Source organism: Ahaetulla prasina, chromosome 18, assembly GCF_028640845.1.
Source record: "Ahaetulla prasina isolate Xishuangbanna chromosome 18, ASM2864084v1, whole genome shotgun sequence".
NCBI lineage: Eukaryota > Metazoa > Chordata > Lepidosauria > Squamata > Colubridae > Ahaetulla > Ahaetulla prasina.
The window spans coordinates 3,015,278-3,032,590 of record NC_080556.1 but is presented as its reverse complement, the minus strand read 5'-3'; the positions used below and the strand labels follow the sequence as shown (position 1 = coordinate 3,032,590).

General features: G+C 45.8%; 2 protein-coding genes across 2 annotated transcripts; both read left to right on the top strand.

The window, feature by feature from the left end:
- The first annotated feature begins 3,188 nt into the window (after positions 1–3,188).
- Positions 3,189–12,818, top strand: LOC131186998 (uncharacterized). The gene is given in 4 exon segments (XM_058161055.1): positions 3,189–4,340; positions 4,884–4,908; positions 9,548–9,575; positions 11,720–12,818. Coding segments are annotated over 4 exon segments (2,304 nt in total).
- Positions 7,811–8,965, top strand: ACTRT2 (actin related protein T2). The gene has a single exon (XM_058161076.1). The coding sequence runs from the start codon at positions 7,811–7,813 to the stop codon at positions 8,963–8,965; it is 1,155 nt and encodes a 384-aa protein (XP_058017059.1).
- Positions 12,819–17,313: the final 4,495 nt, after the last annotated feature.

The window sequence follows — 17,313 nt, the reverse complement described above, 5'->3', positions numbered from 1 at the left end:
AAGGGGATCCTGTGACCCCCGGGACACTGCGACCGTCATATGTGTGAGTCAGTTGGCAAGCATTTTAATTTTGATCATGCGACTATGGGGGTGCAGCCATGGTCATAAGCAGAGGTGGAATTCAGCCGGTTCACACCGGTTCGGGTGAACCGGTAGCTCCGACTTCAAATGGTCACTAATAATAATAATAATAATAATAATAATAATAATAATAATAATAATAATAATAATAATAATAATAATAATAATAATAATATTTTAATTTGTATACCGCCCTTCTCCCGAAGGACTCAGGGTGGTGAACAGGCAGATAAAATATAAATACACACAGTAATTAAAAACATCCCTTAAAAAACTAATTCAAATGCCCAAAAATGTTAAAAAACGTACTCCCCCGTAAAATAACAAAATTTTAAAAACCCATCCAATAAAAATAAAAATGAACTACCTGTAATTTTATTATTGAACTGAATGCGATCATGGATTTACTATTTTATTTAATGCACTTATTATTTTATTTCCCATCCTCGTTTCATTTAAGGCGCTTATTATTGTATGACCCGCCCTTATTTAATTTAATACAATTATGGTTTGGTCTGGTCTTTCAACCTCACCATCTTCAGCACCTCCCCATGACATAGTTTTTTTGAAAAAAGGAAAAATATAACCTAGAATTAAAGCCCTGGAAATCACATATCAACTCCTCTTCCCCCCCCCCCCAAAAAAAAAGATCCGATAGATTTTTTTCATTCACAGCCCTAAGCAGAATCAGTTAAAATATAACCCTGAGACCAGTTATGAGTTTCCCTTTGCAATTCTCATTAACTGGGCCATTGGTTTCAATGGTGTTTTTTTAAAAAAAACAAAACAGTAACACCAAAAGAACCATGGAAATAAATTGCATTGATCCAGGTTACAAGGTGAAGAAAATGGCAGTGGTTGGAAATGAACTCTCTGCCCCAGGCGGTCTAAGAAGGAAACCGGTTCTACTTGAACTCGTGTCTTCTCCTTCCCAGAATCCTTTATGTTTTCTGGTGGGGTTTTTTTGGGGAGGGGGGGCGCTACTCTTTTTTTTTTTTTTTTTGCATTTATATCCCGCCCTTCTCTGAAGACTCAGGGCGGCTTACACTATGTTAACAATAGTCTTCATCCATTTGTATATTATAGACAAAGTCAACTTATTGCCCCCAACAATCTGGGTCCTCATTTTACCTACCTTCTAAAGGATGGAAGGCTGAGTCAACCTCGGGCCTGGTGGGCCTTGAACCTGCAGTAATTGCAAGCAGCTGCTGTTAATAACAGACTGTCTTACCAGTCTGAGCCACCAGAGGCCCTATTCTTCTATTCTATCTTCTTTTGAAGTTCTCCCTTTTCCATAAATTGTCGGTGCGGTGCCTTCATCCAGACACCAACCCTTACAGAGGGTATCCTGGTACTCAGCGTTAATTGGTTGTGATCAGTGGTGGGTTTCAAAATTTTTCACTACCGGTTCTGTGGGTGTGGCTTGGTGGGTGTGGCATGGCTTGGTGGGCGTGGCTTGGTGGGCATGGCAGGGGAAGGATACTGTAAAATCTCCATTCCCACCCCACTCTAGGGGAAGATTATTGCAAAATTCCCCATTTCCTCCCGATCAGCTGGGACTCGGGAGGCAGAGAATAGATGGGGGCGGGGCCAGTCAGAATTTTTACTACCGGTTCTCCCAACCACTCAAAATGTCCGCTACCGGTTCTCCAGAACTGGTCAGAACCTGCTGAAACCCACCTCTGGTTGTGATGTGTACTAAAAAGGATGAGTCTCAAATAAACCACATGACCTACCACGTAACCGTTTGTTCCTTTCTGTCCGTCCCTTTTCCTACAGTATGTCAGCAACCTTCCTGGTACAGCCAACTTCCTCTCTGTTCCCTGCAGCTCTCCCCCCTCTTCCTATAGTAGCTCATCGAGTACTAAACAAATGGCGAGTATTGGGACAACACTTTCACGTCATTGTTCAGTATCAACTTTGACGACTTTTGACACAGTTGAGTATGAGGTACCACTACATTGGTATAGTGCTATATAGTATAGTGTTATCTAGTGGTATGAAGGTACCACTATAATGCCTAATCGATGGTGTAGGACAACAAGCAACGGATGGAAACTAATTAAAAAATATTTGCAGATCCCTCGCATCCTGGACATAAACTGTTTCAACTCCTACCCTCAAAACGACGCTATAGAGCACTGCACACCAGAACAACTAGACACAAGAACAGTTTTTTCCCGAAGGCCATCACTCTGCTAAACAAATAATTCCCTCAACACTGTCAGACTATTTACTGAATCTGCACTACTATTAATCGTTTCATAGTTCCCATCACCAATCCCTTTCCACTTATGACTGTATGACTATAACTTGTTGCTGGCAATCCTTATGATTTATATTGATATATTGATCATCAATTGTGTTGTAAATGTTGTACCTTGATGAACGTATCTTTTCTTTTATGTACACTGAGAGCATATGCACCAAGACAAATTCCTTGTGTGTCCAATCACACTTGGCCAATAAAATTCTATTCTATTCTATTCTAAAAAGGGATAGGTTAGAAATAAGGAGGAATTTCCTGACGGCGGGAACAATTAATTGGTGGAACGGTTTGCTTTCAGAAGTTGTGAGGACTCCATCACTGATTTAAGAAGACAGCCGTTTGTCCAGAAAGATATAAGGTCTTCTTCCTGAGCAGTAAGTTGGATTAGAACAGGGCTCTCCAACCTTGGCAACTTTAAGCCTGGAGGACTGGAGTTGAAGCCCACCAGGCTTAAAGTTGCCAAGGCTGGAGACCTCTGGACTAGAAGACCTCTGAAGTCCCTTCCGACTCTGGGATTCTGTTATTCTACAATCCCAGAACATTGAATCAGTGGAACAGCTTGGCTCTAGATGTTTTTAAGAAGAGCTTAGACAGCCATCTGGAATGAGATAGGGTCTCCTTCTTGAAGAGGGGGTTGGATTAGAAGACCTCTATGGTCCCTTCTAACTCTGTTATTGGGTTATTAACATCAGGAGTAGCATCTTTCCAGCTTCTCAAGTTGCCTCCCCTGAAGAAAGAGTATGTATGACATCACTGCTCCAGAACCTTTCCTTTCAAGCATTCTAAGCGGCCTCCAATCCAGACCATTTCTCCAGGTGTGCAAGGAACAATCTATGGAATGTCCGATCCCAGATTTTTAGATATCCCAGCTGTGATCTTCGACAACGGATCCGGATTGTGCAAGTCTGGCATTGCTGGAGATAGCGCTCCGAGATCAGTCATCACAGCCATCGTGGGCCGTTCGAAAGCCAAAGCCACGATGCTCGGAGCAGGCCAAAAAGAATATTACATTGGAGAAGAAGCTCAGTCCAAACGGGGTGTTTTATCGTTGAATTATCCCATCGATCACGGCATTGTGACCTCCTGGGACGACATGGAACGGATCTGGAGGCACGTTTACGATTGCGAGTTGAGGCTCAAGTCCAGCGAGAGGCCAGTGTTGCTGACCGAAGCCCCACTGAATCCCCTCCAGAATCGGGAGAGGATGACTCAGATCATGTTCGAGAACTTCAAGGTCCCAGCCATGTACGTGGCCGTCCAAGCCACCCTGGCGCTCTATGCATCGGCACGTACCACTGGCATAGTCATGGATAGCGGAGATGGGGTCACCCACACGGTTCCTATCTATGAAGGGTACTGCTTGCCCCACGCGGTCTCCAGGTTGGACGTTGCTGGAAGGGATATCACTGAATACTTCATGAGGCTTCTTCTCGAGAGCGGGCATTCCTTCGTCAGCACGGCCGAAAGAGAAATTGTGAAGGACATCAAGGAGAAGCTGTGTTATGTAGCGTTGGATCCCATCCAAGAAATGAAAACTAAGCCGGAGTATCTCCTCAGAGAGTACAAGTTACCCGACGGAAACGTCATCCAAATCGGGAGTCAACTCTTCCGAGCTCCGGAAGCCCTTTTTGCTCCCACCGACATCGGCATTGACGCACCGGGCGTCCACCGAATGATCTTCAACAGCATCATGAAATGCGACATTGACGTCCGACGAGATCTTTACGGCAACGTCCTCCTTTCGGGGGGATCGACGTTGTTCTGCGGGCTGGATGAGCGCATCTTGCAAGAGATGCAACTTCAGGTACCTCTGGGGATATCAGTGAGGATCATCGCTCCTCCGGAAAGGAAGTATTGCGTGTGGATCGGGGCCTCCATATTGACTTGCTTAACGGCGTTCAGACAGATGTGGGTCACCTTGAACGATTACCATGAATTTGGACCTGCCGTGGTGCACCGGAAATGTTTTTAGGAACAATCGTCTCCTTTTGTAGATGGGTTAGAACAGTGGAAGTTCAAATAATTAGAGGGACATAAAACGTTCATCGATCACATATAATTCTTTGAACTTCTGTTGTGTCTATCCAAAGACGGATTTCTCGTATGTCTGTATTTATGTGTGTATATGAAATCCGTCTTTGGATGTTTTGACTGGCTAGAATTTTCAGTAAATAAATGATGGAGTCATGGGCAAGAGGACCAGGGTGTGTCTTCTTCATTGTCGTTCATTCTTCAGAAACCCTATTTTGCTTTCCTTACTTAATAAACGAGGTATGACGGACTTCTTTTCCATAGTGACCGGAAACGCTGAGATGGGGAGAGCCGAACAGGCAAGACGGTTTGGGAGGTGTGTATTCAGAGGCGATATTCAGCTGGTTTGGATCGGTTCGCCCGAACCGGTAGCAGAAAATGCGGGAGGGCCGCTCAGCCCCAGCTCTACAACATCCTATTTAGGCACGTTTTGGACGCCGGGCGCCTGAACATAAGGTGGGCACGTGCACAAACCTGGGGGGGGCCGCACATGTGCATGAAGCGAGCAGGCACGTGGCGAACTGGTAGTAACATAATCTGAAACCCACCGCTGGGTGTGCGTTGATAAATTATGCGCCTGAAAATAAACAAAGGTTGGGCGGAAGAAGGGCGATCTTCATTTCCAACCTTCTTACCAAATCGATCTGAGACCAACCCCGCCCCCCAAAAAAGCACTTTTTAGAGTTTTTACTGGCTTTTGCTTCTGTTGTGCCTCGCTCGCCCCCCCCCTCCGCAGCCAGGCCCTTCTCATCTCCTGCCAGACACTGATAGTGCAGAAGAATGTCCTGGCATGCCTCCAGCCCCCAGTCGTGGCATCATGCCCGGACAGTCCGAGCAAGATGAATGGCCTGACATGCCTCCAGCCCCCAGTCCTGGCACCATGCCTGGACAGACCGAGCAAATACCCCCCCCCCAGCATGTGAACATGAAGAACCTGAAGCCAGTCACGAGCTGGAATTGCTGGCAGCTGGAGGGTGGATGGATCCACGCTTCCGGAGAATGGAGAGGCGACGTCAGCAAAAGGAAGGGAGGGGCAGGCCTGGATAAGTGCTGAGTCATGGAGCCACACCCCATGGCCTATATAAAGGATCTGCTTTCTGGCATTCTCTGAGTCAGGCAAAGTCTAATCTGGATTGCTGAAGTCACACCTTGGATTCCTGCCTGCCCTGGGGACTCTGATAGGACTTTGGCAGAGCTGCAGAGGCACGCTTGATACAGACTTCCCCGACTCGGCCGTCAGAGGAGGAGTGGGACACGACAGCTTCCTACAATGAGCAAGCTCTGTAAAGCTAGTGCTTTTCCAAAACAGGGTGCAATCCTCTCGATCACCAGTAGGGGCGGCAGCAACAAGGAAAGAAACACCTCCGATCTTTTGGAGGCCACCTAGTGGCCATTACATTTTTTGGGGGGTAATTTTGGTAGAGGGACTTCTACTTGAGGAAGAAGGTGAATTAGAACGGCCTCCAAGGACCTTTCCCAGCCTATTGTTCTAAGAAATTCCCAGCCTATTCTAAGAAACCCAACAACTGGAGGTAGCAAGAACAGAGATGGCGAAAGAGATAAGAAGATAAACAGCCTCATGTTTTTGAGATGGCTTGGAATTTATTTTGCATTTGTCAAAGAGTATGTTTTAAATATCTGAAGACCATTTCTGGTGAAGAGAGTAGATCATGTCTAGGAGAAAACATCTTATCTTGATCAAAGAAGCTTTGACATACCTCTAGAACTTTCTGGTCCCATGCTAAATCGCTGAAGAACATCTCTGGCCAATATAGTGGCTCTTGACGAAGTGAAACCTTCTGCATCATATTTGTTTGCATCAAAGTAGGTTTGACATGCCTCTTGAACTCACTGGTCCAACTCAAAATTTCTGAAGAACATCTCCGGCCAAGACAGTGGCCCTGGACAAAGAGAAGACTTTTACATCATATTTCTCTGGATCAAAGTAGCTTTGATTTGCCTACTGAACATTCTGGTCCATCATAAATATCTGAGGAGCGTCTCTCGCCAAGATAGTGGCTCCTGACGAAGTCAAAATTTGGCATCATATTTGTCTGCATCAAAGTAGCTTTGAGATGCCTCTTGAACTCTTTGGTCCAATTCAAAATATCTATTTATTTATTTATTTATTTATTTATTTATTTATTTATTTAGTCACAACAATATATGTAACTATCATACAGGAAGAAGAAAAGAAAAACAATAGGACAGGAACAGTAGGCACGTTTGTGCGCTTATGCACGCCCCTTATGGTCCTCTTAGGAATGGGGTGAGGTCAATAGTAGAAAGTTTTTGGTTAAAGCTTTTGGGATTATGAGAAGAGACCACAGAGTCAGGTAAAGTATTCCAAGCACTGATGATTCTGTTGCAGAAGTCATATTTTCTGCAATCTAGATTAAAGCGGTTGACATTAAGTTTAAATCTATTAGTTGCTCTTGTATTATTGCAATTAAAGCTGAAGTAATCTTTGACAGGAAGGACATTACAATAGATGATTCTGTGAGTTAAACTTAGGTCTTGTCGAAGGGGACGGAGTTCCAAGTTTTCCAAGCCCAGGATTTCAAGTCTAGTGGGATAGGATATTTTATTGTTTTCAGAGGAATGGAGAACTCTTCTTGTAAAATATTTCTGGATATTGTACTGATGTCAGAGATATGGTGAGGGTTCCAAACAGGTGAGCTGTATTCTAGAATTGGTCTAGCAAATGTTTTATATGCTCTGGTTAGTAGTGTGGTGTTTTTGGAAAAGAAGCTACGCAGGATTAGGTTTACAACTCTTAGAGCCTTTTTTGCTATGTATTTGCAGTGGGCTTTGGCACTGAGATCATTTGACATGAAAACTCCAAGGTCTTTGACGGGATGGGGGTCGTCTGTAAGGTAATGTCCATCAAGCGAGTACTTAGTGTTTGGGTTCTTTTTTCCTATATGTAAGACTGAGCATTTGCTGGTTGAGATTTGGAGTTGCCAAGTGATCTAAAGAACATCTCTGGTCAAGATTATGGCTCTTGACTAAAAGAAGGCTTAAAATTATCTTTTTCTGCATCAGAGTAGCTTTGGCATGCCTTTTGAACTTTCTGGACCCATCCTAAATATCTGAAGAGCATCTCTGATCAAGATAGTGGCTGTTGACTCTGAGAAGACTTGACACGATGATTGTCAAAGTAGCTTTGACATGCCTCTTGTACTTTCTGGTGTCCTAGAGACAACTCAACAATGGTTAGACAGGACCTCATTCATTGTGAGGTCGTGACTATGGACTATTTGTCCAACTTTTTCAAATGGGAGAGACTGTGGCGTTTTTTGTTGTTGTTGATGATGTTTTCTGACTGAGAAGTTTTTTTATTCCCAGGAAAAAACTCAAAAGATACGTCTCGGAGTCTCCTACACCATGCCTACGGTCAAGTGCTGAGCAGGTTGACGTTCTCCCGAAATGGGCCGAGAAGGTTTCACATCGAAGGCTCGAATCTCCAACTCCCAAGCTGTCATCGTTGACAATGGCTCCGGACTTTGCAAATCGGGGATTTCTGGAGAAATTAGCCCACGGCACGTCATGGCCACCGTCCTGGGTTACCCCCGGAGCAAGCTGCCTCTTTCGAAGGCTAAGCAGAAAGAATGCTACATGGGATTCGAAGCCCAGCATAGACAAGACGTCCTCTCGTTGACCTACCCCATCGAAGCGGGCGTCATCACTTCCTGGGATGAGATGGAGACCGTCTGGAAGTACATCTACGACAAAGGGTTGGGGGTGAAGGCCTTTGAGAGGCCTCTTCTGATGACAGAATCCCCCTTGAACCCAAAAGAGGACCGGGCCAAGCTGACCCAACTGATGTTTGAATATTTTAAGGTCCCGGCTTTCTATCTCTCCATCCAAGCCATCCTCTCCCTCTACGCTTCGGCACGTTACACGGGGATTGTCATCGATTGCGGGTTCGGGATCAGCCACGCGGTCCCGGTGTATGAGGGGTATTGTCTTCCCCATGCTGTCTGCCAGCTGGGCCTGGGGGGCCGTGACGTCACACAATTCCTGAGGGAACTTCTTCTAGAAAACAGGCAATACTTCTGGAACTTTCCAGAAGCCAACAGCGTGGTGGACGACATCAAAGTCAAGTTGTGTTTCGTGACCTTAGACGCCCACCACCGAGAGAGTAAGCACTCCGAAGACCTCCCCAAAGAATACAAGCTTCCTGATGGCAACAGGATCAAAATCGGGGACCCCCTCTACCTGGCTCCCGAGATCCTTTTCACCCCGAGCAACGTCAACCACAAGGGTCCGGGTCTCCACAAACTTGTGGCCCACAGTGTCAAGAAATGCGACCCCAGCATCCGTAACGTGTTGTATTCCAACGTGCTGATCTCAGGAGGGTCTTCCCTCTTCCCAGGTTTGGACGAACGGATGTTCAAAGGCTTGGAAGGAGTAGCCCCTCAAGGTGTCCCCATCAAGGTCATCGCTCCCCCAGACCGATGGTTCTCAGCATGGATCGGGGGGTCTATCGTCACCTCCCTGAGCACCTTCAAACAGATGTGGGTGACGGCTGCCGATTACCGAGAATACGGGCCAAATATTGTCCACCGACGGTGCTATTGAGGAAAGGGGACGGGAAAATGTCTCCTTTTTTTTTTTTTGGCCATAAAGCCATAGCAGTGTCGGTCAGAAGGCCCAAGGCGATTAAAAAGAAAAATAGCAAGCGTTCGCCTTTTCACCCCAAAAGGTTAAATAAATAATTGATTTTTAAGGCCTGAGAAATTAACGGGATTTAATGTATTTCCTGCTTAGAAATGGGGGGAGGGGGGCCGCTGGGGGTTCTCAGGGGTTCGGGAGAACCACTAGCTAAGATTCTGTGCATTTCAGGTAACCCCCAAATCCCACACCTGGCTGGCCCCACCCCGCCCATGCCTCCCCTCACAGGAGTCCCCACATGGCCCATTTTGGATGCAGGTAAGTGCAAGGAGCGCACAGAGGTTCGGGGAGGGCGAAAAACAGGCCTACTGGAAGTTCAGGAAGGGCCCATTTCTGGCCTCCAGAGGGCCTCCAGGGCCTGGAGAGGCTATTTTCACCCTCCCGGAGGCTCAAGAAAAGCCTCCGGAGCCCAGGGAGGGCAAAAACGCCCCCTCTGCCATGATGCAGGAGGCCGATTAGGCCACGCCCACCATGGCCACGCCCACCCAGCAACCGGGCAGAGAACCCCTTGCTAAAAGTTTTGAAGTCCACCCCTGCTTAGAGACCCCCCCCCACAGCTAAAGGTAGTCCTCGACTTGCAACAGTTCATTTAGTGACCGAAGTTAGCATGTGGACCCTGGAAAACGTGACCATTTAGGACCGTTTTTCCACACTTACGACCCTTGCAGCAGCCCCGGGGTCATGTGATCAAAATTGGGATGGTTGGCACACTGACTCACGTTTATGACGGGTTGCGGTGTCCTCCTTTTATGACCTTTTATGCCAGATTCAACTAACAACCAAGTTACTAACTTGAGTACTGCAGGGATTCACTTACTGAATGTGGCAAGAAAGGTCGCAAGCACAGCAACTGTCTCACTTAGCAACCCAAAGGTGCGGCTCCGTTGCGGTCGTACGTCGAGGATTGCTATGTAATTTGGTTTTTCATCTTCCCAATAGAAATAGAAGTGGAGAGGTAATCTCACCTTGGCCTTTCCTTGATATGGATTGTTGTCTCATGGTGGCCGCAGTCATACAATCCAACCCCCTTCTGCTCAAACAGGAGACCCTACCATGGACGACTAATGGCTGTCCAGCTTCTTCTATCTTTGAACCTTCTTCCTGCTGTACCAACCCACCCAGTCCACCCATCCTTCCTGTCGTCAAGGCCAGACAACAAACATTAAAGGTTTTGAGAATACCGTTTATTATTGTAGGGTTTGAAATGGGAAACTGTGACCATCTTAGACCAAGACAGATCCAAAAACGCTGGAGAACTTCTAGAAGCCTGGCTATTCGATAGAATAGCCATCAACGGACACATAGGCTTTGTTGTGCCTCGTCCGCTTTCCCCGCAGCCGGGGCCTTCTTATCTGCTTCCGAACGCTGAGGAATGTCCTAGCATGCCTCCCGGCCCCAGCCCTGGCTCCATGCCCAGACAGGCCGAGGAGGAAGAAGCGCCTCCAGCCCCCAGCCCTGGCTCCATGCCCAGGCAAACGGAGCAACTAGACCCCTCCCCCTCCCCCACAGCATGTGAGCCTGAGGAAGGTCAATTACCAACAGCTGCAGACTGGAGTGAACCTCGCTTCAGGAGAATTGATAAGCGGCGTCAACAGAAGGAAGGGAGGGGCAGGCCTGGATAAGTGCTGAGTCATGGAGCCACACCCCATGGCCTATATAAAGGATCTGCTTTCTGGCATTCTCTGAGTCAGGCAAAGTCTACCTTATCTTGCTGAAATCACTTTCTGGTCTCCTGCCCGCCTTGAGAACTTTGCTAGGACTTTGGCAGAGCTGCAGAGGCACGCCTGATTCGGATTTCCCTGACCCGGCCGTCAGCGGAGGAGTGGGACATGACAGGCTTAAACAATAGCTATATACTGTACCAGTTGTTATATACGCCCTTATCTGAGTGATATTTTAGATGATGATGGCTCTTCAAGGAACAGACATTGCTACAAACTTCCATCATTTCAAATTAAAATCCCTATAATTTGGGGGCTAGGATTGCTGTTGTTGATGGAGAAACACCTACAATCCTACATGACTGCTATTACTGATTTTTATTTTTGATTGGTACCTCAGTTGTCTATCCAGAGGTCAATCTTAGGTTGGCCACCCATCCTAGGCCCATTTTAAGCACTTCCATTGTTCTGTTCGATGTCATTGTACTGATGACCAACTTGGTCTCCATTGGCTGACCACCGGAGATCAAAGTGAAAGCTTATTCAACATCTGCAAACATTCAACTGAGAAGACCGCAGTCCACTTTAACACCACAGAAGAGCAACTGTGAATCAACTGAAACCGGGGAGAGCTCGTTTCTAGGATCTGAGGGTTAAGAAGCATCATGGTGCCCTACGTCCTTGGCCACCTGAGACATCTTGGGTTGAGCCTGGTTCAGAAAGACAACCGGTAATAACTATCATCTCTGAATATCCGTGGTGGATGCTCGCAATCTCTCCAAGACAAGTCCTGGCTATTCGGAGAAGACATTTCCAGAAATATATACCTCCTGTACATAATATGAGAAGCCGGTTTTGAAAAGACAGAAACCCGTTTGTGATCTCTAAGGATCTAGAACCTAGGCGGACCCAATGTTCTGTGCTGTCCTACTCGACTAGAGCGAGGAAAACAGTCGTTGCAAATTCAGTCCTTCTTCGGATTGAAGATGTCTCAGTCGAGAACCGCCGTCATTATTGACAACGGGTCCGGGCTCTGCAAAGCGGGCTTTTCTGGGGAGGAGGCTCCCAGGACCACGGTGGCTACTGTTGTCGGCTACCCAAAGTCCCGCGCGATCATGTTTGGCCCCGTTCAGAGAACGTGTTACGTGGGCAAGGAAGCCCAAGCCAAGAGAGGGATCTTATCTTTTAAATACCCAGTGGAACACGGGATAGTGACCTCCTGGGATGATATGGAGAAGATCTGGAGATACATCTACAGGCACGGACTCAAGGTAAGAGCCAAGGAGAGGCCCGTGCTGTTGACCGAAGCACCCATGAACCCAACATCCAACCGAGAGAAGATGACAGAGATTATGTTCGAGCGTTTCCAAGTCCCGGCGATGTTTGCAGGCCTTCAAGCTTTGATGGCCTTGTACGCTTCTGCCCGTACCACAGGGTTGGTTTTAGATAGCGGCGCCGGAGTCACTCTGACTGTCCCCATCTACAAAGGCCACTGCTTGCTCCATGCCATCTCCAGGATGAATTTCGCGGGACGGGACATCACCAGGTATCTCTCGACCCTCCTGTTGGAGAGCGGGCACAACTTTTTGAGCTCTGCCGAGAAGGAGATTGTGAAGGACATCAAGGAGAACCTGTGCTATGTGGCTCTGGATTCAAGTCGCCCAAAAGACAAAGTGCCCGTCCGTGAATACACGCTCCCGGACGGCAGGCCTGTCGAGATCGGAGACCAGCTCTTCCGAGCTCCCGAATCCCTGTTTAACCCGACGGATGCCGGCGTTACGGCACCGGGGATCCACCAAATGATCGCCGAGACCATCTCCAAATGTGAAGGAAGCATCCGCCAGGACCTCTGGAGAAGCCTCATTGTAGCAGGAGGATCTACCCTGTTTCCAGGTCTCAGCGAACGTCTTCTCAAAGAGCTAAGAAGTCTAGGCCCTCACGGCTTGCCGACCAAGCTGGAAGCCCCGGCGAACCGTATACATTCCGTCTGGATTGGCGCGTCGGTGCTTACCAGCTTGCCTTCGTTTCAGGACATGTGGGTCACGCAGAAAGAATACAGAGAGGTTGGCTCCACGGTGCTGCAGAAGAAATGCTTCTGAGAAGAATAAATGGGCCAATTATGAAAGCCCCCCCCTCTTCATCCCACCTTCCCCCAAAAAAATTGATTGGAAAGCTGGCGAGGGGCTACTAAACCTTTCCACAAAAAAAACAACAACAACCCGCGTCTTGTGGTTTTTGCAGCACGGCAACCAAAGTTCCTTTATGGGGGTGGCAAAGAAAGAGGCCTTGTGGGTTATATTTTGACGACCCCCGAAGTTGTTTCACGTATATTGAGGAGGGAGGGGGAGAGTTGATGTTAGTAAGAGCAGGAAGCTGTTTGTTTGCCGGAAGTTCAGCGCTGGAGCAACCAGGAGAATTTTTTACTTCGAGGGCCGTAAGTTTTTTGCCACTTGGCATAAATAGCAATACCGCTTATTTATATACTGCTTTACAGTGCGTTACAGCCCTCTCTAAGCTATTTACGGAGTCTTGCCCTCAACAATCTGGGTCCTCATTTTACCGACCTCGGAAGGACAGAAGGCTGAGTCAACCATGAGTCTGGTGAGATTCGAACTGCCAAATTGCAGGCTGCCGGCAGTCAGAAGAAGGAGCCTGCAGTACTGCATTCTAACCACTGCGCTACCATGGCTCAAATAGGCAGAAGACACACAAAAATAAACCAGTATTGGTGGGTGATTGAGATGATCTAAGATAAGTAGGTAGGTAAATAGGTAGATAGATAGATAGATAGATAGATAGATAGATAGATAGATAGATAGATAGATAGATAGATAGATAGATAGATAGATAGACAGACAGACAGACAGATAGACAGATAGATAGATAGATAGATAGATAAATAAAAGATAAATAGATAGATAGATAGATAGATAGATAGATAGATAGATAGATAGATAGACAGACAGACAGACAGATAGACAGATAGATAGATAGATAGATAGAGGGAGGGAAGAAGAAAGGAAGGAAGGAAGGAAGGAAAGAAGGAAGAAAGGAAGATGAAGGGAAGGTAGAAAATGAAAGGGAAGGAAGGTCAAAGAAGGAAGGAAAAATGAATGGTAAGGAAGGAAGGAAAAAAGAAAAGGAAGAAGTAAGGAAAAATGAAAAGGAAGGAAGGAAGGAAAGAAGGAAGGAAGATGAGAACGGGAAAATGGGGAAGGAAGGGAAAGAAGGAAATGAAGGGAGGGGAGGAAAATGAATGGGAAGGAAGGAAAATAAAGAAAAAAGGAAGAAGGAAGAAAAATGAAAAGGAAGGAAGGACAAAGAAGTAAGGAAAAATAAATGGGAAGGAAGGAAAAAAGGAAAACGAAGGAGAGAAAGGAAAAATGAAAGGGAAGGAAGAAAGGAAGGAAAAATTAAAGAGAAGGAATGTAAAAAGAAGGTGTAAGAGTTCTCAATGGATCTATTCCAGGATAAAGTGAAATTTCCAGGGTAAAGTGAAATATACAGTTTCCCAATTCTGAAGATTCCAGATTTCCCTTGGAGGAAAATGCCAGGTCGGTGGGGGGGGGGGGGGAGGAGAAATCCGCTGACACATGTCAACTCCATTATGAACCCGCCAAGTTGCAAAGCAGAAAGGATCAAAGTGGACAAATTGACATTGACAAAGTGACATTTTCTATATTGTTTCCATTTCTGTGTTGTCTTTATTTTCCTTTCCCTGTTTCCTTCCCCTGGCTTGCAATGTACTAGAGGTAACAGATGGCTACAAATATTGCAACCAAACAAATAATCAGTGCATATTTAGAGAGCTGTTAAGAATCTGATCCCGTCTCGGTCCTTTTTATTTATTATTATTTATTTTGGTGTGTGTTTTTTTTCCTGGCAGCCTGCTGAAAACCCGTAAACAAATGAGAGACACAACTGTAGTTTGTGTAAGTATTTTACAGCTCGCTGACTTCCATATGAGTGGGAGTTACTCAAACACAAAGGGCTTGACTCCTGCACCGATCGCTTAATGGGGGGGGACACAAACACAAAACACACTGCCTTGAAAATTGGACCCAATTGTGGAATTTTGCACCAGAGGATGTCGTTCTCTTGATTTTTGCACAGGGGGAAAAAATAAGTAAATTAACTGCAGATCCTCCTCGTTTTTGTTCTTATTTTTACACTGCCTGCTAAAGTTGGGATCAGATTTAGAAAATGAACACACCCAGACCCAGGTGTGTGTGTGTAAGTGGTTTGTTGGTCGGCAGTTTGGCGGTTCGAATCCCTAGTACAGGGTCTCCTGCGTGAGCAGGGGGTTGGACTAGATGACCTCCAAGGTCCCTTCCAACTCCATTACCCGGTGGTTGTTTTTTTTAGCTTTAGTATGGTCAATCCTCCCCCAAATAATCTTTATTTAAAGGTTAATAACCTGGTTCTGAACCACCAATTTGCAATAAAAGCAAATTGACCTGCACGGTGTGGTTTGCAGCAAGCATTTGGGCAAAGGACATAAAAATGCAAGTACACAGCGTGCAATTTATGCAAAGGATGCACTTCTGTGTAAATGTAAAAGTACCTGTGAGGTACTTTTGACTCCAATAAGGTCCATTGGGCGAGGAGGTAAAAGATACGTACACACCTGACTGTATCTTTTACACAAACAACTTCCATTTACGCAAATGGCGTAGCTGAGGCAGGCCTGCTGCCTAAAATGGCCCCCATTTTACTGGGCCCCAAAGGGTTCCCCTTTCCCTCCAACCAAGTCAGAAAATCAAGCTTTTCCTATTTTATTAGAAAAAGAGACTTTAAGAGGGGAGCTGCCATCACTTCTAGAACTGAGGCCTTTTCGGGCCTAGTCACAATTTAGACACCACCAAGCCTGGGGACTTCAACTCCCAGAATTCTCATCCCTGGCCACGCTAGCTGTGGCATTGTGGGAGTTGAAGTCCGCGCACACCTGGAAAATGGCTTTGGGTGGGAGGGAAGGTCCGCTCTGGAGGGCAGTCGTGAGAAGGAAAAGGATCTGCTTCCATCCTAGCTGGTTGGAGGGCGTCGAGCTTCGCCGGCCGTTCAGATGAAACGCCAAACCCAGAGTCGAGAAGCTCATCCTGGAAGATGGGAGTCAAAGCCTGCAGGAGAGAAAACTCACCTGGTTTTTCTGAACGTGCCTCCAAGATATGCCCAAATACAGCCATTTTGGCCTCCTGGAGGCCTTGGGAGAAAACTGAATGATTTACAGGTCAAAACAATCAACCAGCCACATTGGTGGACCTTGTTTGCGACCCCAACCACAAATAAACCTGGTTTGTTTCAACTGGATGGGCAAAAAAAAAAAAAAAGGGCTTGGAAGCCCCACAGCTCCATAAATCCAACTAGCAGCCCGATTCAGACAGAATTGGGGGGGGGGGGTTTGCAGAAACTTAACCACGAACTGGAGGCTTTCCAGAATAGACTGGACTATCATTTAACCGGGATGGTATAAGGTCGTCTGCCTTGGAGCAGGGGGTTAGACTAGAAGACCTCCGAGGTCCCTTCCAAGCCTACAAATCTATGTTCTGTGAAACTGGGTTTAATGTCATGGACGGTGGCCCAAGGGAGAAGGCCAGGAGATGGACTAACCAACATCTGCAGAGCGCAAGAGACAACGTGGACTCGGCTCCAAGACAGAAAGGATCCATTCTGGGAATGTGGACGCTGGAAGGATGAGGCCTCCCCATGAACATAAAGGTAGCTTGATCGATCTATCTATCTATCTATCATCTATCTATTCATCTCATTCATCTATCTATCTATATTTATCATCTATCTATCTCTATCATCTATCTATCTATCTATCTATCTATCTATCTATCTATCTATCTATCTATCTATCTATCTATCTATCTATCTATCTATCTATCTATCATCTAGTCATCTCTCTCTCTCTATTTATCATTCATCTATCTATCTATCTATCTATCTATCTATCTATCTATCTATCCATCCATCCATCCATCCATCCATCCATCCATCCATCCATCTATCTATCTATCTATCTATCTATCTATCTATCTATCATCTAGTCATCTCTCTCTCTCTCTCTCTATTTATCTATCATCCATCATCTATCTATTTACATCTATCTATCCATCCATCCATCCATCCATCATCTATCTATTTACATCCATCTATCTATCTATCTATCTATCTATCTATCTATCTATCTATCTATCTATCTATCTATCTATCTATCTATCTATCATCTAGTCATCTCTCTCTCTCTATTTATCATTCATCATCTATCTATTTACATCTATCTATCTATCTATCTATCTATCTATCTATCTATCTATCTATCTATCTATCTATCATCTAGTCATCTCTCTCTCTCTATTTATCATTCATCATCTATCTATTTACATCTATCTATCTATCTATCTATCTATCTATCTATCTATCTATCTATCTATCTATCTATCTATCATCTAGTCATCTCTCTCTCTCTATTTATCATTCATCATCTATCTATTTACATCTATCTATCTATCTATCTATCTATCTATCTATCTATCTATCTATCTATCTATCTATCTATCCATCCATCCATCCATCCATCCATCCATCCAT

Coding starts and splice junctions, on each gene's coding strand:
- ACTRT2 (XM_058161076.1), top strand. CDS start 7,811: ATGGGCCGAGAAGGTTTCACATCGAAGGCTCGAATCTCCAACTCCCAA.